At 36.3% G+C, this 26105-nt stretch overlaps 1 protein-coding gene and 1 long non-coding RNA gene across 3 annotated transcripts in view; one reads left to right on the plus strand and one right to left on the minus strand.

Moving 5' to 3' along the window:
- adam12a (ADAM metallopeptidase domain 12a) overlaps window positions 1-26105 on the minus strand; it is a 100476-nt gene that overhangs the window by 33634 nt on the left and 40737 nt on the right. For both annotated transcript variants that reach the window (XR_014536041.1, XM_083556458.1), the window contains exons 4-11: window positions 20100-20178; window positions 13814-13890; window positions 12529-12721; window positions 10771-10836; window positions 8021-8092; window positions 7554-7723; window positions 6732-6816; window positions 4354-4502 (exon numbers count right to left, since the gene is read on the minus strand). Coding sequence is in view for 1 of the 2 variants with exons in the window: in XM_083556458.1 (XP_083412584.1) it covers window positions 4354-4502; window positions 6732-6816; window positions 7554-7723; window positions 8021-8092; window positions 10771-10836; window positions 12529-12721; window positions 13814-13890; window positions 20100-20178 (891 nt within the window). In the remaining variant the exon portion in view is untranslated. The remainder of the gene's footprint in view (window positions 1-4353; window positions 4503-6731; window positions 6817-7553; window positions 7724-8020; window positions 8093-10770; window positions 10837-12528; window positions 12722-13813; window positions 13891-20099; window positions 20179-26105) is intronic.
- On the plus strand, window positions 490-4429 carry LOC310734556. Its single transcript, XR_014536079.1, has 2 exons — window positions 490-3980; window positions 4300-4429. It is a non-coding gene; the product is annotated as an uncharacterized lncRNA (long non-coding RNA).

Below are 26105 nucleotides of genomic sequence, written 5' to 3' on the forward strand. Positions count from 1 at the left end.
AAGTAATCAACAAAGTAACTGAGTTTTTGAATGAAGTAACGAGTAACTGTAACTAGTTACTATTTTTTAGTAACGAGCACAACACTGGTTGTCAGTATATTATTATGCACAGCAAGACTAAGGAGCATTTAGCTTTACAGGAAAATGTGCTCATTTACCTGTAAAATATATCAAGAAAAATGTCACATTCCTGCTCTGGGCAATTTTGCAGCGAGGAAACGCTTACATCATATTCTCCTATAATAGAACACCTATAGTATTAAGTGTAGTGATGTAGTGAGTTGATTAGTTCAGAAGTCTCAAGATGCCACTGACACTCTGCCTCAGATTCCAGATCAAGTGAATACCCATGAAATTCAGTTTTTTATTAGGTCAGAAAAAATACGTCTGAAAGCTGATGATTCAAAAGTAGAAAATTCTTCATCATTCAATTAAATCTGGAATTACGAAAGTTCTACCTTTTAGGTACCTTTTTAGCTGTAAACATTATTTTTTGGTGTGTTTTTGGCTGTGCACCTTTACTTACACTAATCACTTTTACAAACATCTTTTCTTGAAGGAAAACATGGTTGTAGTTTATTGAACAGGACAGAATTAGCACTTGATAGCAGTTATATGGCAGACACTTCTTAGAGATAGTTCAACCACTTGGGTTTCTTCAATGCTAGAAAATTATGTCTCAAAACGAGAACGAATGTGATTCCATCACGTACATTGTTTGGGCTTCTGCATCAGTAGAAGTAAGTAAAAAGCTTTAATTAAAACTGTGCTGTTCTTCTTTTTTTAGCTACAATCTCAAACACTATTGTGTTTAGAACAATACACTAGTTTAGCACACTGTCAACATATAGAACTAAGTTACAGCTATTTCAATGGGGACTTCAAGTTATTTCTGGTAACATACAGTTGCCAAATAGGTACACCAAATTTCTAGCTACACTAATATGACATTTTATTAGATATCCAATATACAGGTCATATGTCACAGTGTATGCCTTCAATGTTCTACCATCTATGTGCAATGAATTTCTAGCATGAATTAAAGTTCATTAATGTCCATGAATGTCCAGGAAAGCCTCTGTACCACCACTAAAGAGTGATAACCGTGTAAGCTCTAAAAGCCCTACAGCTCAATTTTCGTTCAATGACGTTGTTACTGTCAGGAAATTTCGAAAGAAAAACTTTTTACAAAGAATGTTTTTGTTCAGTTTTTTTTTCTTCCAGTTTTTGTTTAGAAAATTCTGAACCAGCTTTGAACCTCCTAAAGAGAACTGGTTTCTGTAGGGAATATGACTGTAATATACAAATAAATAATAAAAAAAATACAGTTTAAATCTGACATTGCAGCAAAAACTGAAATTGCAGCAACACTTTAAATATGGTAAATACTTAACTTAGGATGAATCAGTCTACAACTCTGAGATGCAAACAGAAACTGTGGTATCTGGTATGAGCGACCAACACACACATATGTGTTACCGAAATAGGTGTCTAACAAATGCAAACTACTTAATTAAATTTTTCCATTTATTAGATTTTATTTAATCAATTTTAATAATTTGTGACATTTTATTTGATTAGTCAATTTGATCAATATAATAAAAAGTGTATTGCATTAATTAGATTTATTTTATTACATTTTTTATAAAATATTATAAAAGAATATTTCATATATTATTTAACCAAGTAGGCATTTTATTTACATAAAAAAATAAACTGTTAAAATTTCACCCTTTCAAAATCATGTGTTAATATAACCATCAGAGAACCACCAGCCACACCCCCCTCTAGCGCTCAACACTCCCGCTCAGACTCTCCCTCCTACTAATCACCTACACCTGTTTCCCCTTTATCGAATACCCTTTAAAAGATCCCTCTCCCCTTCACTCGCTGTCCGATCTACAGTAAACATACCTCAGATCACTTGGACTTCCCACGGATCCCACGTTCCCCGCTGTTTCCTGTATTCCTTGCTACCCTTCTCGAGAACCTCGCTTCAGCTAAGTTCATTATTTCCAGCACTCCCTTCTCTTTTTTGTTTGCTCTGTTAAGATCAATAACTTCTCCCTGCTTTACTCCCGTTTTCTGACGCTTGGTATTCCGTGACAATAACATTGTGGCTTTACTTTGATAAGAGTTAAATAAAAGGAAATAAAAGAGTATTTTTCTCCGCCATGCAGCCACAGCAGTGCTCAGTCTATCTTGCACTATTTCACTTCGAGATTAAAAGCATCAAAGATTTAAACACAAAAGATACTTTCTTAAGCTCTGATTTCTGCCATCCTTCATATGTCTTAGTGACAGGATTATGCTGCACCACACAGTGAACTGGAAAGAGCTTAAAGTTGGTCAAGTATTTATTTGGTTCTGCTGACAGCGCTCCCTGCTTTAAAATGGATGATTATGTAACAGCACCACCTCTTACTCCCTGACCCAGCAGTAACAGGAGAGAAATAACAGGGACACAGTGAAATATCTCCTCTCTCCGGCCTCGAGTCCTTTGATAAAATACAGAAATTATTTGGCAAGTTCCATTTGGTCTTGTTTTTCCATTAATGGACACATTTTTCACTGTTCCTAAATAAAGACAAAACAATGCGGCTAAAAGCCTGCAGCTAGACAAGGCCAGTTACACAAACATAATCTAAAATATTTGCAGGTACCTTGGAATACTATATACTTTACATACAACAGAAAGACTTCCATATATTTGCAAAAAGCATTGTCTTTGGCAAAATGTCAGAAATCTATTGTTTTTCTAATAATTTGACTTCACTGACTAGCTTTTAATTCCCACATTACATTCCCTGTGATGCACAGGTCCAGCCAAACTTACCCAGTCTGTCTGTCTTAGCTTTGTATTTCCAGTGTCTATGCTACAAATCACATGAAATCAGGAACGTCTTCAGTTGTTGCTCAAGGGTATATACTTTCCTGGAGATGCTGTCGATCCTCTAAACCAGAAACTATTAAGTGTGATCCAGCTTGATGAAATTACCAGCCCTTTTATTTCCCAAAGTAATTGTTAAAAAAACAGGACCCTTTTTATAATCATTTTATAGAAATGCAAACATTTCTATATTGTTTCCCCCTAAAAAAACCCTAATGAATTTTACAGCTATGTCTAAACTTCTATTTTGTAGGAAATGGAAAAAAAAAATCTTTATATTAAAGTAAGATAGTGAAATCAATTAAAGAACACCAACTTCTCTCAACCCACCATGTGTACAGTGTTTCTGTAATGTCCCTGCTTGCTGAAACATTTTACTGTTCATAATGTGCATTGATTTGATTTCACATTCTGTTCATTGTGGTAGAAAAAAATGACAATAATTGTGGATTTTGTAGAATTCCTAAACTCTCTAGAACCTATATATCAGCAGTGAGGCCCATTGTTCTGGGGTAGACACTATTTGTGAGTCTATTCTTATGGTCTATTATGCATTTTGGTCTGTAACACTAGAGACTGTATTTAATGTCATGTCAGAGGAACAGATTAAGTCTCACATGGGAAGGTCACTGAGGATAGCACAGGCTTTCTCCTACAGATTTTCATGTCCAGATGCTCTGGTGCTGGGAGTTCTACTCAGATGACCCTTTGGGCTATTTTAATTACTCTCTGAAGGGTGTGTATGTGTTTGTTCTTTCATGCAGCAAGGCTGAACCATGATGTAAGAGAACCACCTTTAAAGCCTCCATAGTATTTTTTTACTTGTGTTTCCTGTCCATCTTCGATTAATTAAGATTAGGAATCCCTGTAGACAAACACCTCTGACCTGTTTTATGTATGTGATTTACCACAGATTCAAATCATAGCATCACAAGTGTCGCCTTATGACCTCTTGACACAGCTACGTGCTTGCTCGCATTAGTTCAACTCTTCTAGTTCAATTAAGAGTATTTGTTTATGAGTAATTGTTTAAGAAATATTAGAATAAGCCTAATTTGAGATCTGACTAAATCCTTCAATCCAGCCATGGGTTAGCCTCCCTCCCCCTCAGCCAACCCGACAACCTCTGCTATTTATTAAATGCACTCGAATAACATAGTGTATAACCATTTTGCTACACAACCACATGTTGCACAATCATGATATCATTGCATATTATTGAACAGCAAATAGAAAGTGTGGGTTTAAGATTTCAACAGAGTCAAAAACACAAGTGAAAAAATGCTCATAAAACAATAAACCAATACATAATACTAGTACCATGTGCAGACTTGTATTTTGCATGCCTCTAATGCACCTCTGACGCAGCTGGTGTGTATTTTTAATGTTTTTAAATAAAATTTGACAAGGTCTTTATGTATCATTTAACACCTGATTATGTTGCACATCTTAAAAGCACTCACCCAGTTGAAGGAGTCATGATGCAGCCACCTCTGTCCACCGTCACCCTGCACCCACACCCCCGCTCTGGTGTGTCATGGTTCATTCCAAAGTTGTGTCCCAGCTCATGAGCCAAAGTAACTGCAGCACCAAGAGGGTTATCAGAGTGGTCCTGAGAGGCGGAGGGAGACAAAAAAATACTAAAGAGAGAGAATAATAAAGCAGGAGTCAATATTAATTGCCTCTACACATGTTTACAGATAAATCAATGTCTCCGCAGCATGGCACAAAACAAAGTAGTTACACGCGTTTTTAAGAGCAATTACTTATATTTCCAAGCGAGTAAACCCAATTACTCGTCCGTGTTTGCTACAGAGAAGGGGTTAGGGGCAATTACACTCCTGCTGCCCTCCTAAGATTACATTCTTAGCATTTCTACATATGCGTTTGTTTTCCTTTTGCTGAAAGTAGCAAAGCGTTGTTTCACATGAAGGCGTTAATTGATAAAATGCAGGCACTACCAGCCTATGTAATTACTTTTTCACAAACCCATTAAAGAGGCATAAGTCAAGATTTTTGCACTGCCGAAATGAAATGCACCATTAAGCAAAGTCTCCACTATAAAAAAAACTCTTTAGGGACTTCATAAGACTTTTATTTTGGTTTGTGTGTGGCTACAAAAGTCCCTTGATTCCTTTTTCCCAAAAATCAAGTGTAAACAAACATTATTCTGGATACTAATGCAGAAATTATAGGGATCAACCGAATGTCCTCACAAGATCAGAATCAGATATTTCTATCCTTGTAAGGACATCTGCTTCTGCCCGAGATATAAAACCACACACACACACACACACACACACACACACACACACACACACACACACACATACACACATACACACATACACATACACTCACACATTTATGCAGTCAATCATGTTTTAAAAACATTTCTCATGAAATCTGTCTGCAGAACATGATAGAAAGCATCCGCTGAAAGAATGAATGTATAAAACATACAATATGTAAACATTTGATATCTTTTGGCACAGCCAAAGATGATTTTTTTTCCCCTAAATTATTTATGTTAGGAAAAGTAAAAACAGTTCTCGCTACAGTCCAGAATCACTCCAGTGCCAGAACTTCCTGCCGGCAGCAACAGGAGTTGTGCAAGGGAAATAAGACTGATGTGTGCAGTGAAACAGGCTGATCTGTAATGGAGGAGGCAGACTGGAGCATGCTCTACACTTTAATCATGCTGCCAAGGTTTGTGAATGTGAACCAAGCAAAAGCCAGTCAGTTGAGAGCAGACTAGAGCCTCAGCTAACCTGGAGAGACTTTTTAGCCCTGATCTGGAATGGCAGTTTCATTCTAGAGCTGCCAACTCCTAATGGCCTAATAAAGATCTGAAGTGAGAACAGGGCGAGGGCTCTATTACACTGCCATAGCCTCGTCAGTAATCACTCCCACCAGCAAGTTTTCTTCCTCTTGGGGGGATATGACATTTCCCCAGCCATCCGTTTGTTTGTTCTGCCTCATTAGAAAGTAACAGCCGAGCCTCTTGTAATCAATACATTCAGGTGATTTATGAGCGGTATCTATGGACAGTCACGCCGTAATGTCTTATGCAGGTGTACACAGGGTGGGGAACTGTATTTAAACGTATTTCTGAATATTCATGATTTAAATACAAGCAGATTAACAGCTAAACATAAAAGAAAAAGTTGTAAAATATTACAAACTAATTGGGTTTTTGGTGCTGTACAATTCCAATGACTTTTCTATATCATATAAATGTGCCGTATGTCATAATATTACCTGATTTTGCCTTTTTTAATAAAAGTAACATTTGCATATAAAATCTACCAAAATGCCACAATCACTCCATGCATAAAACCTTTTTTTTCATTTTACATTTTGCCCCCTGTTTTTTAAGCATTTTTAAAAAACTTATATTTTTGGGCCTTTCATACACAAAATCCCTTAGAGTTTACATAGAATGGTAAAAAAAAAAAGGATAAATCAACTAAGTAGCAATTTGATGGTAGAAATTAAACAAAAATCAAAAAACTAAATTATGCCTAACAGGAAAACATTACATAATCTCATAACACAGGTGGATGAGGTGACTAAAGTGAATAGGCTACCAAAACAAACGACCAAAAGATAAATTGTAAGCTATATTGTGCAACATTTTTCTAAATCTAGACAGACTTTTGGGAAAAGACCAGCGATGTCTGGCAAATAAATACTGTATGTACATTATCAACCTCTTTTGACAGTTAGAAAAGAAAAAAAAAAGTTCAGTTCCACTAGAAACTTTGTGTACTTCCTTTATAATTTAATACATACGCATCACAAATTCATATCCTTCACCAATGACAGAAATGCCACTCACCATGACGATGCCCCCAGACTGCTCGGCTGTACACATGCTCATGATGGGAGCCATGCCAATGGTGGTGCCCTGAAAATACACCCCACTGCAGACAGATATGTACAAGTAAATAAAACGCTTATATTCTTGTCCATTCAGAAGTACTGTAATTCAGCATAGATTTACATTATAACTATGCACAGGTTAATGACATGTTCAGGGTTGATAATTGCATTTCTTGCATTGCATTGCAATTTTTTTTTTGCACAATTCAGCTTACTAGGTTTCATTCATTTATTTAATAATGAATGAATTAATGAATTAATTAATTCTTGTTTCCCCTTTCCGAGGGTCATGGTGGCAGCAGGCTGAAAAGTTCAATCTAGGCTTCTCATTACTCAGACACAGACTCCAGCCCCACCTGGGGAATCCCCAGATTTTCCCAAGCCAACTATGAGATATAATCTCTTTAGCAGGTCTTGGTTGTCTAATGTGTCTAATTCCTCTAAGACTTTCCATCTTTTCCTGCCACCTGATTGTCAATCCACCTCCCCATGATAGCTTCCAAATAGCTTCATAGTGCCCTTTTGCTTAGGGGGCACTGGGCGTTATGATTTTATCTGAGACACCACCCCAGACCTGGCTCCAGGAGTGGAGCTATACATGTCCATAATCTTCTAATGAAAAGTGTACACTTTTACAGCTTAATTTTACGTTAGATTTCTTTAATAAGCTGAACTTACAATAACTATAGATTGTGCAGTATACATCTTTAACTTGCGCTTGCACTACACTGTCCTCTGAGTAAAGAACGAGGCAGGAGATGAGGATTTGTCTCCTGACCTGATGAGTTGGGCATTATCATGTGGCCTCTGTGGTAAAAGCTTGAATTTCCTCCAGTCCAGAAATTCGTGCAGTGTAGTGAAAGGGTCCTGAGAGACAGGACACTTGTCTGAGTCACTCCACACCTCCAAGCCTACTAGTGCCACACGGATATTCAGTGCTCTGTAGAACTGAAGCGAGAGAAAGCAAGGTGTTACAGGCTTTTTAAAACACATCTTGGTTTTATCTATATTCATATATGTGCATTGAATATTAAGCCATTGAACTGCTCATAAGCAATGATGTCTGGATTAAGTATTAAAGCACAGCCTAAAAATAAAGTACTTGATAAATAATAAAAAATAAAATAAATAAAAGCAGGTGTTTTAGAAAGGGGAAAAATGTGTTGCTGTGCAGTGCTCTGGTCCTTCCAGTCTTAGATTGCACATTACAGCAATATGCTGTGTTGGCATTTCGGTTGGATTTACCTTGTCTACATAGTTGGCGATCTCAGCCAGCCTCTGTTTCACTTTCTCCACATCTTTGCCCTGTTTCTGAAACTAAAATGAAAAAGATATGTGTTTTACTCTACTCAAATGAGGCATGTCACATGTGGCAAATAATTTTCCAGTGTCCAGTTCCAAACTTCACTTCGGCACAGATGTTAAGGCTCTTTCTCATATTTTGGCAGATTGGACATGCTGAGCTTATTTTGGGCAATCAGCCGAGGGAATATAAAAGATGTTGTACAGAATCAAAGAATGGAAACGTTTCTTCCACATTCTGTATGATTACTGCCCTTAGGGTTGTGAGTCGTGGGTTGTAACTTTAATCAGAAACTGCTGAACCTTGTAAGTCTCGTTTGCTATTGTCGTTCCAAGAAAGATTTGCGTAACATTCATCATTTTATTTTTCAGCACAACTAATAGAGTCCCACTGACTATTGAAAAAACATCTAGGTTATAATTCCATAAGTCCTGTCCCTGTGGGTTACTAATTTTCTGCTTTGGTTAAACAAAGTATGACTGACGAGAATTCTTTACTGTTATACTTTGATATACATGGTCATTGATTTACAGTGATGTACCTGAATACTGGGTTCTTATACATTTTGGAATAAACGTTAGTCTTTCACCAAAACCTTCTTTTTTTTATTAACTAATTTTGGGTTTCCTATATAAAATACTAAACATATAATTATCAACAGCTGAGTTATCACTTAAAATTCTGTAATAATTCAAGGACCTGAATTTTTCCTTTAAGAAGAAATCTAGTTAAATTTCATGAACTTACAGCTTATAAATTAAACTAAATAAAAATAAATTGGGGATGTAAGGGTGCTTTCTCTGGCCCACATGAAGCTGCCACAATATCTACACTCCCCTTGCTGTGTCATCATCAGTATTCAAGCATTAGCTTTTCTAAACACAAACATGTCTCATGTTTGAACCATTTAGACGTCCATGAACTGGTTGTGAATAAAAGTTGGTTTGGTTTGTTGATTACAATAATTTTCTTTTACTTAAACAGCACATATATATATATATATATATATATATATATATATATATATATATATATATATATATATATATATATATATATACATATATATATATATATATATATATATATATATATATATATATATATATATCAATCAAGGCTGGGCCTGAGTAATTAAACACCGATGCGGTCTACCTTTCTTTTACTTAAACAGCACAAATGGCTGAGATAGCTGGGGCTGTGTGGGTATTGTAGTCCATGGCAGACATATTTGAAGCCTGCAATGCCTGCTTGGAACAGTGGGAAGTCAGAGATGTGTTGTAAATTGACATAATAATGTAAGAGGTCCAAGCCCAAGTGTGTGCTCTTTAACACTTGCTTTCTCTGGCTCCACCCTCCATTTACAAACTTGCACTTTACCAAAAAAATCTGTACCCAAAGTTATTTAGAGTATGTAGTTTTTGGGCACACTTGCAGATTTTTTTTGGTAAAGTGCAAGTTTGTAAATGGAGGGTGGAGCCAGAGAAAGCAAGTGTTAAAGAGCACACACTTGGGCATGGTTTGACTAACAAGTGTCCTCGATTGCAGTGAGCAACTGAGTGGATAAGAGGGGGGACAGAAAGACAGAGCAATGTGTGTGCGCGCAAAACACCTGAAAAGTAAAAGGGTATGTAATTGTAGCAAATAAAACCAACATTTAACTGCTACGATACTTACGCCTTAGTTGTGTGTAAGACTTGATAAGTTTAAGCATGTTGTACATTATTTCTGGCTTACATTTAATTATGAATTCCTTCTGTTTTCTGGCATTTGCTTCAACCTGAGTCTGTGACTTCTGATTTCTAGGTGATTTGAACTGGCTATAAGGGATAATGGTGAAATGTTAGCAAACAGGAAACATTTGATATCCACAAAAGACATCCACCACCTGCAGATGTGCTTAACTTTGAGTTTTAAGATCAGATCTGGAAATGAAAATGTACTGGACCCACAACACACAAGAAATATTAGGTAACAAAATCCAGATATTTTCCAAAGGCTGTTTTTTTGGTGCACTTTGATTGAAAAAAATAAATATTTTTTATGTATTAATTTATCATTTCAAAGCGCATTTTAAATGAGTATTTTTCCAGCTTTAGGTTATAAGCAGCTCTTTGGACCCTATAATAATCTGGTCTAATGAACCAATAGGTCTAAATTTGTATTTAGAACACACAGGGACAAAGTAACACCTTATAGTTTCAGCTGGAACCAATTTGTGAAAAATCATTTTCAAGTACTGCCTTTAGAGGACATGAAGTCCAATTTTAAACAGAAAAATTAGACAAGGGTCAAGTAGCTGCAGCTGTAGGTTGTCTTTTCCTGTCATAGTCCAGATTAATGACACTAAAGTGCTACTTAAACAATCCTTCACTCGACTGAGCCACACGAATGAACTCCCTTCTTTTACCAAAATAATCAGCAGCTGCACTTCAACAGCCTTTTCCTCAACTGAGCACCCTAACAAAAGCTCATGAGGTACAACTCGGACCTTAGGGTTATACGCTCATGACCTTGTTGTGACACCATTTCTGCATTCCCATGATTTCAGCCAAGAAAAAAACGAACAATGTTTTGTAAAACCTAAATATTTTAATACGTTTTTCTCTTACTAGACTAAAGAGGTCACCATCATAATCTTTGTTTATTATGGTTAAGGAAAATGTATGAAAGTGTATTTTTAGTTACATACCTCTCGGTTGTCTGCTACGATGATCAGTTCGACATATTTAGTGCTACTCTGGGCTTGTCTCTTGTACTACAGAGAGAGTAAAGAGTAAAAGAAATGAGGAGTAAAAAGGTGGAATGTATAGAAAAATTGAAAGTAAAATGCCTAAGCAAAAAAAAGATTGAGAATATATATATATATATATATATATATATATATATATATATATATATATATATATATATATAAACTTTTCTAAAAGAAAACAAGTGCACTTTCTTACAAGTGCACTTTTTCTTACCTTAAAACCAGAGTTCGCCATTTTAACTCTAAATTAATTCAGCTTTCTATAACTGTATTGGACCCTTTTTTTTTTTCAAAGTTTTTGTTAGACCGCCATCTCTTTGTATTGCAGTTTATGTTAGACCTTCAGTACAAGGGCTTTAAAAAAATAATTAAAAACATTTTTTGTACTAACAATATAGCTAGAAAGTATTGTTGATCTAGTTCTTGAGGATATTGTATGTGTTTTTGAAGCACTAAATAATTGCATCTACACAATAATTTATATGCAAGTCCCTGCAAATATTTTTTTTTTTTATCATGGTCTCATACAAAATTATGCTGCAAAGGTTAGGGTTAGGGATCTTCATCCCTCTTCATACATCTATAGATAATTTTTCTGCAATGTTTAATTTTTCTTGGTTTTAATAAAGCCCACAAAAAAACTTTAAGAATACAAAATCACTGGACTTAAATTGATAGAACCAGCAATAGCAAAAGTTTTTAGTTTTTTTAATATATAAAAAAAAGTTTTTATATAATTGATGAGATTTGTACCTGATAGGAAAAAAAAAAGTTTTTATATAATTGATGAGATTTGTACCTGATAGGAAAAAACACAGTTGGCTGGCTTCCTGATTTTGTATAGCAAACATTTCCCTTTGTTTTCAGTATTTGATTTCTTTAATGAATATAAAAACATGTGTACATCAGTCATACTCTTCACACTGAGAGCGGCCGTGATCGCTGCTCTTAGCACACAAATACATTTCAACAAAACCACTGGTGCAAAACAGAAGCCAGTACAGTACCATGACATCTGCGAAGGAAGTGAACAAAACGACAAAAAAGTCATATTAGGCATACTTATAAGAAAACTTGTTCACCATGTGTCAAACAGTATTAGCGTAATATGTCAAGAGCAAACTGGAAAACTGGAAAACCATGTACAGAGACAGAAATCCAGCAGATTTTTAGCTTGATCAAGTGAATGAACTGTCATTTCTGTACCTTTTTTTATCTGTTTTGGTATTGGTTATTTTGCTAATCAGACATGTTTTTTTTTACTTTGTTCTATCATGTAGAGAAGTTGCTATAAGCCTTGTTAAGTCACATAGAATATACAGACTACTACAAGATACTGTAGATAAGTGATGCCATGAATATGCCACATGATGTATAAATGTACCTTTAATGTGTGTACACATGAAAGAGTATTTTCTGTGCTTTAGGGAAGATTTCGGGATCACTTTATGCACAATAATGATACTTTGATTGATCAGTGTTCTGACTGAGGTTTTTGGAAGCAATGTTTCCATTGTTTAAATCATTAAAGATGATGACTCACACAATTCAGCCTGCAGATACTCTGGTTTCAGTTTTATAATTATATAACTGTCATACAAATATGTGTTAGAAAGCATGCCATAAGTTCACAGCAGTGCCCTTTGTTAAAGCATATAATACCATGGTACATTTGCCTGGTCCTGGTTATCTTACCCTGTTGCCATGTGAGCTAAAAAAGCTCTCTGTAGTGTCTGAGAGTCCTGCAGTGTGTGAGATGTTGTGCCCGTGTCCACATGTCCCCTGCTTCAGGGTGAGATGCTCTCCTCTAAAGATATGATGTAGAGTGCTGTTGGGCTTCTGTGCTGGCTCCAGTACCAACACTTTATCTTTCAGTGTGATCAGCCCTCTGAAAGAAAAGAAAGTTGATACTATAGTGACTGAAAGAAACCTGTGTTTCTTTCAAAAAAAGAGAAAAAGTGTTAAAAGAGTGCTTAAAGTGTAAATAGGACAGACTGCTCTTCAGGGAAGTGACATTTCCACTTTCCCACAGCTTAAAAACAGTCTGGAAAGTGGGTTATTTTAACATCCAAGGCACTGCTGGTGAACACAGCGTCAGTTTTGGGAATATTTTATTGAAACAACTGGACTTTCAGCTCCATTCCCGATGTTTAGTGGTTATGGGATTCGCTTCAACAAGCTTTTCTCACACTTTACAGTTGCAGGGTGATTTAAAGCGACGTGCTTCTTTGCAGAGGAGAGACTCTTAATAAACCCATAGTGCACACTAGACCACATAAACACTTGTGTAAACCACACTTACACCAATACTGCCAACCAAAATCAACACTAATTTGTTTTGGCCGAAGTGCCAAGGAACACAAATCCAGTCAGGGGAAAACTATTAGAGAAAGTGTGTGTGTGTGTGTGTGTGTGTGTGTGTGTGTGTGTGTGTGTGTGTGTGTGTGTGTGTGTGTGTGTGTGTGTGTGTGCTGCATGGTTCGAAGACAGACTGTGTGGCTTGAGACAGGTTTTGAGGGAGAGAGTTTGGACCCGTTTGCAGGATAATGTTCCTGATGCTATCAAGCAGAATTATGATACTAATAATTCTGAAGCAACATGCTACGGCATGTGTGTGTGTGTGTGTGTGTGTGTGTGTGTGTGTGTGTGTGTGTGTGTGTGTGTGTGTGTGTGTGTGTGTGTGTGTGTGTGTGTGTGCGTGAAAATGTGTATCACTACAATATTTGTTTTTCCAAATCTAACTGATCTTAGTTATATGAAGATCTTTCCTGATAATATGACTCCTGGATACATTCCATTGATTTTAATTTATCTTTATGATTCAGACAGATACTCCTGGGTTACATGTTTCTTTGGCAGCTACATTTATTAATACCATCACTCACCAGTATCAGATCACACAATGCTGATATTTTGTGTGTGTGTTTGTAGGATTCTGCTTATGCCATGAACATCGATTCAGATTGCTCTGGTGCCTCACCTGAGTCCTGTGCAGGTGCTGAGTATGACGTCGGAGTGTTGATAGCCCTTCACCTCGCCATGGTAGTAACAGTTCACCTAAAACATTTCAGAGAATACAAATACATTAAAGGAAGGACTGACAGCTTCTGACATGTATTTACTCAAATTTAGTAGGTGAGATATAAGTGTGGGAAGGAAGTGATTGCAGATGAGACACTGATGTTTTCTTCAATGACTTGTTAGTCTGGGGGTTTGGCAGACAGCCATATTTATTTTCAATTTGCATCCACAACCCTTAACAAATTTGTCTAGAGGAAGTTAATACAACATATTTGACCTCAATCATTATTACAATAAAAAGAAAACGAATGTATCAAATACACATAACAACATTGAACTTAGCACTTGATCGTTAAAGCTTGTTTTATATTGTCTCAAAATGATTGGCAGCTCAATCAAATAGTCCTTTTTTTTTTTCAGCCGATGTCAGTTGCAAGAATTTGTTATTGCCTGGGGTGTTAATAATTGGCAGGAGTGACGCGGTGGCACAGCGGGCATGTTGTCATGTCAGCACCATGGTTCCTGGTTTGTTTGGCTTTCCAAACAAATGTAACAAATCACACAGTTTACACACATTTTCATTTAATCAACTATATTTACACATGCAAGTGAAATCTGTGTTGGCTTTTATGAATTTACACAAATGCTCTCCATTAGCCTAAGCCTAACCTTTACGACGGTAAAGTCACTTAAAATTTAGAAAAATCTGGAATTTTAAACAAATAAAATGTACATCTAAGTTAAGTTAAAATAATTAACTTTTAACAATATAAATAAAGTTCATTTGAAACCTTTACTGTTATGATAAGGTTTCTACAAGTCATATTCAACAAAGATGAAGTCTTACAGAGAATCTCAAAATATCACCATATATAATGTGTCATTTTCTTGAGGGGTGCCATTATTTTTTACGTTGACTGTACTCATGGCAACCATCAATCTTTAAACATAGTACAAAGCTAGCCGGAAAGAAAAATAAGAAAATACAGAGAGAAATAGATACATAGGTATACCAAAACAGTATAATTCATCACAGACCTGGTTTGTTTCATTCAGAAGGGAGGACTTGTGTGGTTTGGAATGAAAGCCTGGGGTTTCTATTCTGGCACTGAGCTCTGGCTCATTTACCCAACTACAGAGTAAAACACAATGCAGATGCTCACACTCCCTCTGTCTGTACCTCAATCTGTTTGCAGGATTTCAGAAAGAAATAAGATGCTTTTAAAAAGCCAGCAAAGGCGATGTGTTCATTTTAGTCTTGCTCTATCATCCCGAAGAGGTTTCAGATTCACAGATCATTATTTCTGCGCTGAGGCTCAGTCTCACTCTCACGCCCCAGCATGTCTCCCTGCTCGACCCGTAATTTGTCAGCTTGTCACTCTGGTCTGCATGAGCTGACACGGAGGACAGCTTCGAGTTGTCATGTCCACCGGAGCCTTATTTCCTGTTTGCCCAGAGGTAAGAAAGACATTTGAGGGCTGTTGCAGTCAATTTGAAACACACAGCGGCAGACAGAGGATCAAGAAGAGGGTCAGATTTAGCAAACGCTCTTGATGTCATGAACGTGTGGATGTCATATGATGCCATCCGGGTAATGAAAATAAACATTCCTCCAGCTGGTATTAATTTGGCCACATAGGCACATGCTGTCAAGAAATTCCAGGGTTTAAGACAAGCTGGGCTGAACAGAACACCTCAGTCAACATGATACAGGAGTCTCTCACAGTATTGAGGGCAATGATGCATTGGCTCAACAATTAATAAATTACTTTTATAGCATATAGCAGGATGGTTTTTAATTTTATTTTAAAGAAATCAATAAAAACCTTCCACCCGCACCTCACAATATAGAAATAAAAAACATCAGTAAATGTAATGTCAAGAATGATTAAAATTATAAAGAAATGTCAAAGAGTATCTAACATATTTGTGATTAGCACAATGAGATGGCTTTGATGAAGAAGGCTTTACAGCCCTAATATTTAACATAGAAATAATTACATAATTTCATAAATTATTCCTGATCTGTTCAACATTTATCATCAGACATTATCTCTGAATGATAGCTAATGTCACAATAGTTCATTTGAATGCTAATAAGCCTTGCCCAGTGCTTTATAATAGAAGAAATGGTCTTTACATACAGTATGTTAATCTTCAATGGCAATGCTGAGTCATTACTGCAGACTGCAGGGGAAAGGTTCTACTTTTATTATCAGAGAAAAAGAAGAGAAAAAACGGAGCACTCTGAGAGGAAAAACTCTATTTTATGTCTTGGTTAATACAGCAAATTCACTGACTGCATTCAGGATCTGAAATCTGTTCAGGGTTCATATAGTGCATCAACTAGTGTGGTGTACTTCAAATGATTTATGTCTAAGAGATTGTAAGGCTTTCTGGGTTAAAGCAAAATAAAAATGAGGCAGATGGATGGATGCTCTTTGACACAAAGAATGCACACCCCAATAAGCAAATCTCTTTGTAAATACGCAATAATGGATCCATGGACTCCTCCCAAGCATTTCTGAGATCCTCCAGAACAGTTCATTCCATTATAATGGACAAGATAAGCCGCCCTGTTGACTAGCGGTTAAACAATGTGTAGTCACAATGAATTGATTAGATTTTGGCTTGTTTAAATCTCCACATTTAAAAGAGCATGACCACAGAGGCGAGAAAACATCAATTGATTTTTAATGCAGATGAAGGTTAACATGAAGTCTCAAGACATGTCAAGGTTAATGGGTATTAATCATGGACAAAATATTAAATATTAACACAGCAATCCTGTGAACACTAGTAAAAAAAAAAAAAGGAAAAGCTGCATTACAGGCCTGTAAATGTTCCAGATCATAAAATGAAAGCAACTAATCTTTTCAAATACAGTATCCTGAAGCACAAAGCCATTAGGAAAGACATCTTCACTGTTCATTTTCTAAGAGACTGCTCTATAAACTGAGTTACCGGGTTATCCTGTACAAACCCTTATAGACTATAATTATGTACTGTATATTGTATGCATAAATATTTATCTACATTATCTGGAAAAACGTATTAGGAAACCTGCCTTTTTTTTTTTTTTTTGCTATATTTGTTCTTTCTCCCAAACTGTTACCACAATGTTGGAGGCACACAATTGTGTAGGAGGTCTTTGAATGCAGTAGCAATAATGTTTCCTTCACTTCAACTAGGAGACCCAAACCTGCTCCAGCATGGCAGTGCCCATGTGCACAAAGTAAGCTCCATTAAGATATGGGTTGAAAAGGTTTGGGCAGGAAGATCTTAAGTGGCCTGTTATAGAGCTCTGACCTCAACCCTATTGAACAGCTTTGTGATGAATTGGAACACAGATTACATCTTTGGCCTCATTACCGTACATCAGTACCTGACATTTCTAACAACCTTGTAGCTGAATGAGCACAAATTTCCACAAACACACTCCAAAATCTTTCAAATCTATAATTTTAAGGCAATTAACTTGGCAAACTGGGAGAACCTCAGAGTAGAGACCCTAGTTTCTGCTACAGCTGTATCATGCACATTCAAAAAGACCAAGAACCTGGAGCAAACCCAGGACCCGTTAGATAGATTATATCTGATAGCTTGATAATATCTGGGGAACTCCCCTGGAGGAGCTGGAATATTTGACTATGTACTGATAAGTTTGGACTGAACTTATCATCCTGTTGGCACTTTGACCTTCAGCAGAAAATGTAAAAAAAAAAATGACTGAATGAGAATGGTCCACCAAATAAATAACATCTGGACAGTGGTGGTCCTTTCGCAGTCATTTTTCACTGATGGACAATGGAGATGACAAATTGTCTATTGCAGCAGATGTGCTCCAGCCAGTAACTGTAAACCTATAAAGTTTTACCATGTGGTAGATGTTTCTGATAAACTAGCAACTCAGTACAACTTAAAAGGGACAGTGTTTGTGTTTGCTTTATGTTTATTATGTGGTACACACAATATTAAAAAAAAACTAATGCTAATTTCCATGCATAGAATTTGATTGATCAAGTTTATTGAGTATATTTATTTTCACTCCTGACCATGCATATGAAAAACCTAGCGGTTAAAAGTGAAATTGAGGGTAAACTGATTATCAGGAGCTTTTATCCCACTTATTGTCAGTCATATCAGCATAACTGACAGCTTAATTCCGGTTTTCACTGCTCACAGCAAGGTGCAGACTGAAATCACAGAGGAGATCTAAAGTAGAAGTGTAAAAGCGCATTCATATATTGATTGGATGATGGCTTGCTTGACGATTTGTCACACTCAGCTTTGTGCAAAAAGGAATCTTCTTCTTTCGACTGCTCCCATTAGGGGTTGCCACAGCTAATCATCCGTCTCCATACCCCCCCCCCCCCCCGTCCTCTACATCCTCCTCTTTTACCCCAACTATCTGCATGTCTTCCTTCACCACATCCATAAACCTCCTCCTTGGCCTTCCTCTTTTCCTCCTTCCTGGTGGCTCCATCCTCAGCATTCTTCTACCGATATACCCCATGTCCCTCCTCTGCACGTGTCCAAACCATCTCAATCTCACCTCCTTCACCTTGTCTCTCCAAAACATCCTACATCCGATGCTCCTCTAATAAACTTGTTTCTAATCCTGTCCACGCTTATTACTCCCAATGAAAATCTCAACATCTTCAGCTCTGCTACCTTGAGTATTGACTCACCAGTCAATTTACCTTTTGGCCAGTTGATATCTATTCTAGAGATTTTAATCACAGATAATTATGAATCAATTAATTACAGGTTAAATAGTGCAAATTCATATTAATCTTGCTATAATACGAAGAATGTTCATGCCATCACAGTTTTTCCAAATGTAACTGAAAAGAAATTTGATTTAAACTTCACTTTGTTTTGCTACACATCACTGTCGTGAAGTACGATGAATCTTCTCATAACCTTTGTCATGTTATCCCTAACAAGCATTGCCACAAGCAGGGTACTAGGATTTGTAAAGCATACAATATAGGGTGAGTTTTAAGGGCAAATGAGTGTGTTTATGCATGAGAAAACCAATTTTAAGTGTATGGAATTTAACAATGTTTGTTGCATGCTGATTTGGAGTATGCACATTTTATGAATCAGTTTTTTATGAATACTGTTGATTTACAAATGTGGAACTTGGTCTACCCATGTTTTTACAATTGTAACTACAGAACATATGAAGTAAAACCTGCAACTACAACCACAAAATGTACAGTTCTTGGAGGTTTCTCTCTCAACATTGCAAATGATGTCATTTAAATTTTACATTTAAATATACCTTGTACATCATTGATTGCTCTAACAATTTATCTAAATGTTCATATGTACAATATTATTTCAAACCACCAATAACCAGTTTTTACCAGCTAGTCTTCTCAACAGTTAATCATCCCACTCTATTTTGTTTTGTTTCAGCAGGGCAGGTTGATCATTTTGTTCCTAATCAGGACAGACCTTGGCTCTGTTTCATGTGATGTTTTTTTTCTTCTTCAACCACAAGTCAATTTTAAATGAGAATTCTTAGTAACAGTGGCCTGCAGCACACTGTGCTGACCAGGGAGCTGTCAAGAGTTTGGACGACGTGACCTGCAATCATTGCTTCACCTTAAAATAAAGGAGCCAAAAAGTGCACTGTTAGCACACCCTGTCTCTGAGGAGCAAAAAATGGATCAGCAGAAAAAAAAACAAAAAAACATGCAGCTCCTCAAATCTCACTCCTGTCTTGTGAAACCACATGCCCTATGTTTCACTGACCCTGAACAGACCTTGTAGACACACACAGTTCCTCCTCCTGCCTAAAAAAAGGTTAGCACAATACTTTAAGTCAAGACTTGACTTGTAGCTAAGAGGGATCAAATATATAACCAAGGACATAAGAAGCCATTTGTTCTTGTGATTAGAATAATTAAGTGATGTGAAAGGTCAACATAATAGCAATCAATAGTATTAACTGACACGTCAACTGCTTTAATTCCAAACACTCTTCACTGTCTGGCTGAAAGCTCATGAGAGACGCTGCACAGACAAAAAAAAGAGAGGCAGTGTTTATGTTAGCTAAGGGAGTTATAAACTCTTTTACAGCAGGTAATTAACTTTCCCAATGGCTTTCGTCTTCGAGTCAGGACAAAACCATGACAGATGCTTGCTAAATGTTTCTGAGGTTGCAATAAAAAAAAAGGTGTATGTAAGATTTCAGCACATGGGGGCAGAGGATTATGTGACAAAGATCTTACTCTGGAGCTGGCTGAGGTGATGACGGGCCTCCCTCCATCCAGGTAATGTGTTTCTGTGTAGTGACTGGCAAAAAGCCCTCTGCAACAGACACAGACAGTTAAAACAGTAAAAATAAAGCCCAAATCCTTTTATTTGTAAGCAACATTCCAATAAATGAAGTACAATGAATTTAATGAAGTAATTAATGCAATTGATACTAATGAACCATTTATGATTAATAGTTCAGATGGAAAAGAATACCAGCTATCTGAGTTAATCTGGGTTGATTTAATAAAATGACAAATAAAGAGCATTCATGTGTATGTAAAATTTAGATTAAAAAAACGGTTGTAACTGAATAATTGACATTTTGAATTTTACTGCTGAAAGACAATCATTCAATCAGTCAATTAATCAATCAATCAATCAATAAGAAAAAACCCCGAAAAAACAACTACAGATACACATTGATCCCTCTGCAACATCATTCTGAAGAGAAATAAAGGGTTTATGCAACTTTGACGTCCAAAGTCATCATGCCGGAAACATCATCATGCTGTTTTTGCGAATCGAGTGGCAAATTGACACACAAATTATAATCTAATACGAAATGAACAACCTTACAGGAAAAATCTAAAGTCAATATAGTCAAGACGTGGTTCATGGAACATCAAGATCTAACACATCAAAACCAAGTAAAGCCATCATGATGCAAACCAGGATAAATGAACACAGCAGGTCAACACAGGATCCAGAGGTTTAGTGGAGTGATATATTTTCCACAGTGTGAGTGGAGAATTGAAGGTTTGCTGTATAATCTCAGATGTCTTTGATTCCTATTACGCATCCATTGAAGAGTTTGATTATATACAGAGTCCTGCATCAGTATTACATCATGATGATTATACCTAAGGTTTATAGACTTGAAAAACATGACCATATGAGCTGTCCTGTAGCTGACTGGCTCCACACAGGCCTTCTGGAGGAATAAAGTGAAGTCTCTCTCTCTCTCTCTCTCTCTCTCTCTCTCTCTCTCTCTCTCTCTCTCTCTCTCTCTCATGATTATCATTAAATCCAGAAAGTCTGAGTGGCTTTCTGAACACAAATCAGCCATATCCTCTTCTTAGCAGCATGTGTTTCCCCATAACTGTGTCTGGTTAGTAATATCCAGACGAAAAAGGCGACAAAACAATGAACAAATAAAAAATTATGACTAATGCTGAGAGAGGCAAAATCTTCTCACTCTCACGCTCAGCCACTGGGCAGCTCATATTCTCTTGTTTTTAAGGTTATGAGTCAGATGGAGAATGGCCATGCTGCACTAAGGCCTAATTTTATTAGAGCTCATGCAGAGTTCAGCTGAACTAAATCAAACTCAAACAATCATGTTTTATAAATCAGTAAGGCAATGTTTAATTTTAAATTTATTCTGTTTTTGCAGTTATGAAGCAATCTTCTGTCTATTAGTGTCCAGGTGGAAACACATTAATGTATTAACAGTTACTCATTTAGCATTTACACCTTCCGAAACACAAATTCAGACTAATGTTTTCCCTAACCACTCTACTCCAGCTACAAAGAAAGAGTACAGTTTGGTACCTTTATGTTTGAGAGTGCACTATTCTTAGGATCAATCAATCTAATGAACTTGACCTTAAGACTTGAACATATTTACTGGATATGTTGGGGCTTTCCAGCAAAAGCGCATAAAAAAAGATTTAAATGTTCACTTTTAGGACAAACACATGAATGTAATTAAAGTCTTCCAAATAAAAGCATCAAAGAAATATGTGCTACAAATTTATTGCCGAAATGCACGATGTTTTATGTGTTTATCTACAAGTACATATAATAAGAAGTAACCAGAAAACAACAAGCCAAATAAACAAATAAACTAATTAATTAATGGCTGGATGGATGAATGAATGGATGGATGGATGGATGGAAGGATGGATGGTATATTTAGCCTTAAACGTTAGCTACATGAAGTTGGCTTTAATCCATCCCTGAAACTACAGTAAAATTCTCATCTGACTATAGAAAAAATAAAAAATCAAATTTTTTTAATTTTATATAATGATCCATTGGAGACATGAGAGGTAATAAATGTAACATCTTCACTTGATAGTAAGCTTAAACAAGCCCACATACTTTTAATATGTTACCATGGTAACATTTTCCGTTCTGCTTTTTTCGGCCGCTAAAATGTCACCAGCTAGAAAGTGCACACGATTGTCATAAAATGTCATTTGAATAAGTCACAATTCCAATTAACAGCAATCTATGATCCAAAAGTATATAGGCTTGTCCTTTTGTAAGCAGCTCCTGAACCTTTTGTGCCTTTCCAGATGTTTCTTAAGGAGAAACAGGTAAATATGTAGCCAGACTAAATATAGAGTTTATTAAATTTGCTTAATACGTGCATCCATGCACGGTGAAATAAATCATAATTATCTGAAATGTAGCATTTGGTAAAGAGATTGCTTTCATTTGAAGGCAATCAATATCTAAAGAACTGAAACAAACTAAACAAACTAAAACAAACTAAAAGTTGCCAACTCTGAACATTTAAAGAAGAAGCAGTTTTGTCCAAGAGATTAAAGCCACCACGTAGACTGAATGTCTAACACAGAAATGACCTCCTATAACCCCATGCAAACCAGTCAAAATGACTTTTACCATTAAAAATAAAAATGTATGAAGACAAACTAGTCCACTGTTACAGCTTTCTAATGATGACAGCATTAAAGTCAGTCTTTAAAAAACAGTCAGGGTGACATAGTACTTCATTGTAGAAAGAGAACAAAACAGAAGGCTGAATGTGCACGCAAGTGGATGTCAGAGGTAATTTGTCTCCTCATTGACAAGAAGCCAGGATGAGCTTTGCGCTAAAAGTGTGTGATCTGCTGTGAAAAGACTTCAAACCTAAAGAACCACTTTTGATCTAGTCTCTTAGGATTCAGCCTAAAGAAAGGTGCAGACAGAGGCTAAGATGGTCAGCCAGTTATCTGTCTCCTGCTATCACTTTTCCAGGACTCCTGACATCTCAAAGCATGAAAGTAACAAAGAGGAGAAAGGGTCACCAGGCGATGCATTCCAGGTGCTGTTAACCCCAGCTCAGAGAGTAACGTCAGGATCGTGTTTTGGAAAGCGAATTGTAAAATGTATACCTTAAAAAGCCAAAGTTTCACAGAAATGAGTTGAGAAGAGTTTCATCTATAATAGCAATGACCAGATTACCAAGAATATGCACTTAATCAGCAACAAACATTGCTTTATTATATATATTTTAACACTTAGCTTCCTAGGCTGACTCAAGCACCATCTTATACTCTAAATAATTAAGAATAATACAATAATTTTATTCAATCCATCGATGTTTCAACAAACACAAAACGCTTGCTTCCCAAGAAAGAGACAATTCAAACATATACTGGAATCAAATCGAATTTGCTATATGATGACTTTCATAAATTAATTTCCACTGCAAATAGTTTTGTGTTATAGCCTTTAAAACAAGGTTATCATCACTGGCTAAGAAAAAAAAGTGGATAGGGCTACTGTCTAAGGTAAATTTGAGAAGGAGTAGTAAAGAAACAGTGTCATTTCCACATCAAGTCAAAAAATAATGATGCAGAATGACTTTGAATGGTGTCCCGAATAAAATGTCTTTCTTAATACCTTCAGAATGGAACACCTCCAATGTCTCAGATCTTCTGAATATCAATAAACACTTGTCAATTCCCTGACAGACATGAATGCATGACCCTACAATACAAATCAACCAATAATGGTGACCAGAACCCAAAAGTCTTCATTATCACTGTATATTAAACAGCTGAATCAATATTAAATGATTTTCTTTTTTATTTAACCAGCACCAGCAGCTTATTAGAACTTCATAATAACCTGATCAGGGAGTGCGGATAAAAAGGTGAATTTCTTTCACAAAGTCCTACAATAATTTTATGCAGGCTTTTGTGATTTTTTTTTACATTATGCATAATCCAACAGAAAAAGGAAGCCATTAGAACCATTTTAAATAGACCTGCATTTAACCAAAAGAAGTATATAAAAGATAATTACTTCTTAAATTAGTGTTAAGTGCTCCAATCATTGCAGATGTGGGTTTGACCCGCTTGCACAGTTTCAATTTCTTGCCCCCCATAATGGAATTCATGCAAAATATTATATTCCAAATGGCACTCAGACAGCCTGAGAAGAAAAGATATTTGACCTTAAATGAAATTGTAAAGACCAGATCAGATAAACAGGAACTTCAGCACTGATGTAACTCTCTCTAGGCGTGGCCTTCGTACAAAGATTTCGTTAAAAAAAAACAATACAAGGACAAAACGGAATCCCCAAAACTTGGTAATGACAGCTGATGCTCTGCAGGCATCAGTTAAATTCGATAGCATGTGTCTCCTAAATTTACCCTAAAAACCTTGAACAAGTATGGTGTTTCTGGAGGGTTTCCACAATGAAAACCAAAAAAAACCGTTGGTGTTTGTTTAAAATTTTCCAGAGACCATCTGGATGCTCCAAAGTCATGCTGGAACAATATTCTGTTGTCAGATCATGCAAATTTGCTTCAGATACCTTAAATGAGAAGTGAAATCTACAGCAGAATATCAATATGTCTGTCTATCATATTAACATATTATTTAGTGATTATTGTCCAAATCACAAGAGTAAGATAAAGAAAAAAGAAATATAAAAACCACTAAAAGCCTTTTTTTTTTTTTTTTTTTTTTTTAAGAGAATTTTGCAATGTTTTTTACTATAGTAAAATAAATTGAAATAAACGAAAAAACAAAAAAAAAGAAAAGTGTGGAAAAGTCTCCAGCAGTCTCCGGTATATGGCAGTATTGATTTACAAGTGTAGATCCATTTCATATCAAAAAGAAAACTCTTTAAAAATTAATACTTCTATTGAAAATGTATGCACACTTGCTGATTCTTGCATGTGTGCAGCAGAGCAAGAGAATACTGGCAGCTCTACAAATCTTGCTACAAACCTATGAAGACAGCATGGGGCGATGTTAACTGGAAGGAAGCCTGCAGATATAAATGCAACAGGTAACACTAGCACTATAGCGGTTTCTTTCCGAGCTCTCTAGGTGGTCAAAGGCAATAATAGAACTAGCCAGTCATTTTATTTGCAAGGACATGCATCCTTTTAACATGTTGGATTCAAAGGCAAACATTTACGGTACTCAAATGTACAAAAAAAGGAAGATTTAGTAGATAATTAACCTGGTAGTGATTCCGAACCAAAATAAACACATATATATGATGTGTTTCCTACAGTGCATGTTAAACTGTGCATGTTAACCTTGACTAATCTAATGAGGATTGGACATTAAACACATTACCATAGAACAGAGAAATTAGCTTTATTCTGTTCTGAGTGTGTGTGTCATTATTCAGAAATGGTAATGTGAAATACCAAGTGTGAATTAAACATAATCACTCAGTCTAATAGCCTTGATCTGGTCATTAATGGTTTAGCATAAGTTAGTTGTTTTAGTCATAACATTGAGCCTTCGAAACATGAAATGTGACAAATTTTTATTAAAACACCCTGATGTATATATTTCACTTGGTAACACTGCCTGGCCAAGCAGATCCAACAAGTTGTAGATCTGGTCTGTTTTTCCTCACTTATACCAATCCACTTGAAAAAAGACAGAATTGAAATAAGTTTGGGCCACACAGTGTAAAATCATGGTGATCGCACACCTGTGGTGAAGAGCTCGACTCCTTCAAGACAAAGTGAAGTTTATTGTTCTGTGGGGATTACCGAGGTCACAGCTTCCAGACAAAATGATCATAAATGTTTTCTTGTCATCGGAATCCCCCAGTCCATAATTTGAGATAGATCAGTCATTTGAAATCTCTATTATAAACCACCCATTACCATTACCATGGTGACTGTCTCCTTGCACATTGATGCCTGAAGGCCAGGAAGGTTGCAAAGAAAATCGATAGAGCTCCATCACAGCTAATGTGCAGGTGACAAA

This window comes from Silurus aristotelis (assembly GCF_946808225.1).
Source record: "Silurus aristotelis genome assembly, chromosome: 12".
Classification (NCBI taxonomy): Eukaryota; Metazoa; Chordata; class Actinopteri; order Siluriformes; family Siluridae; genus Silurus; species Silurus aristotelis.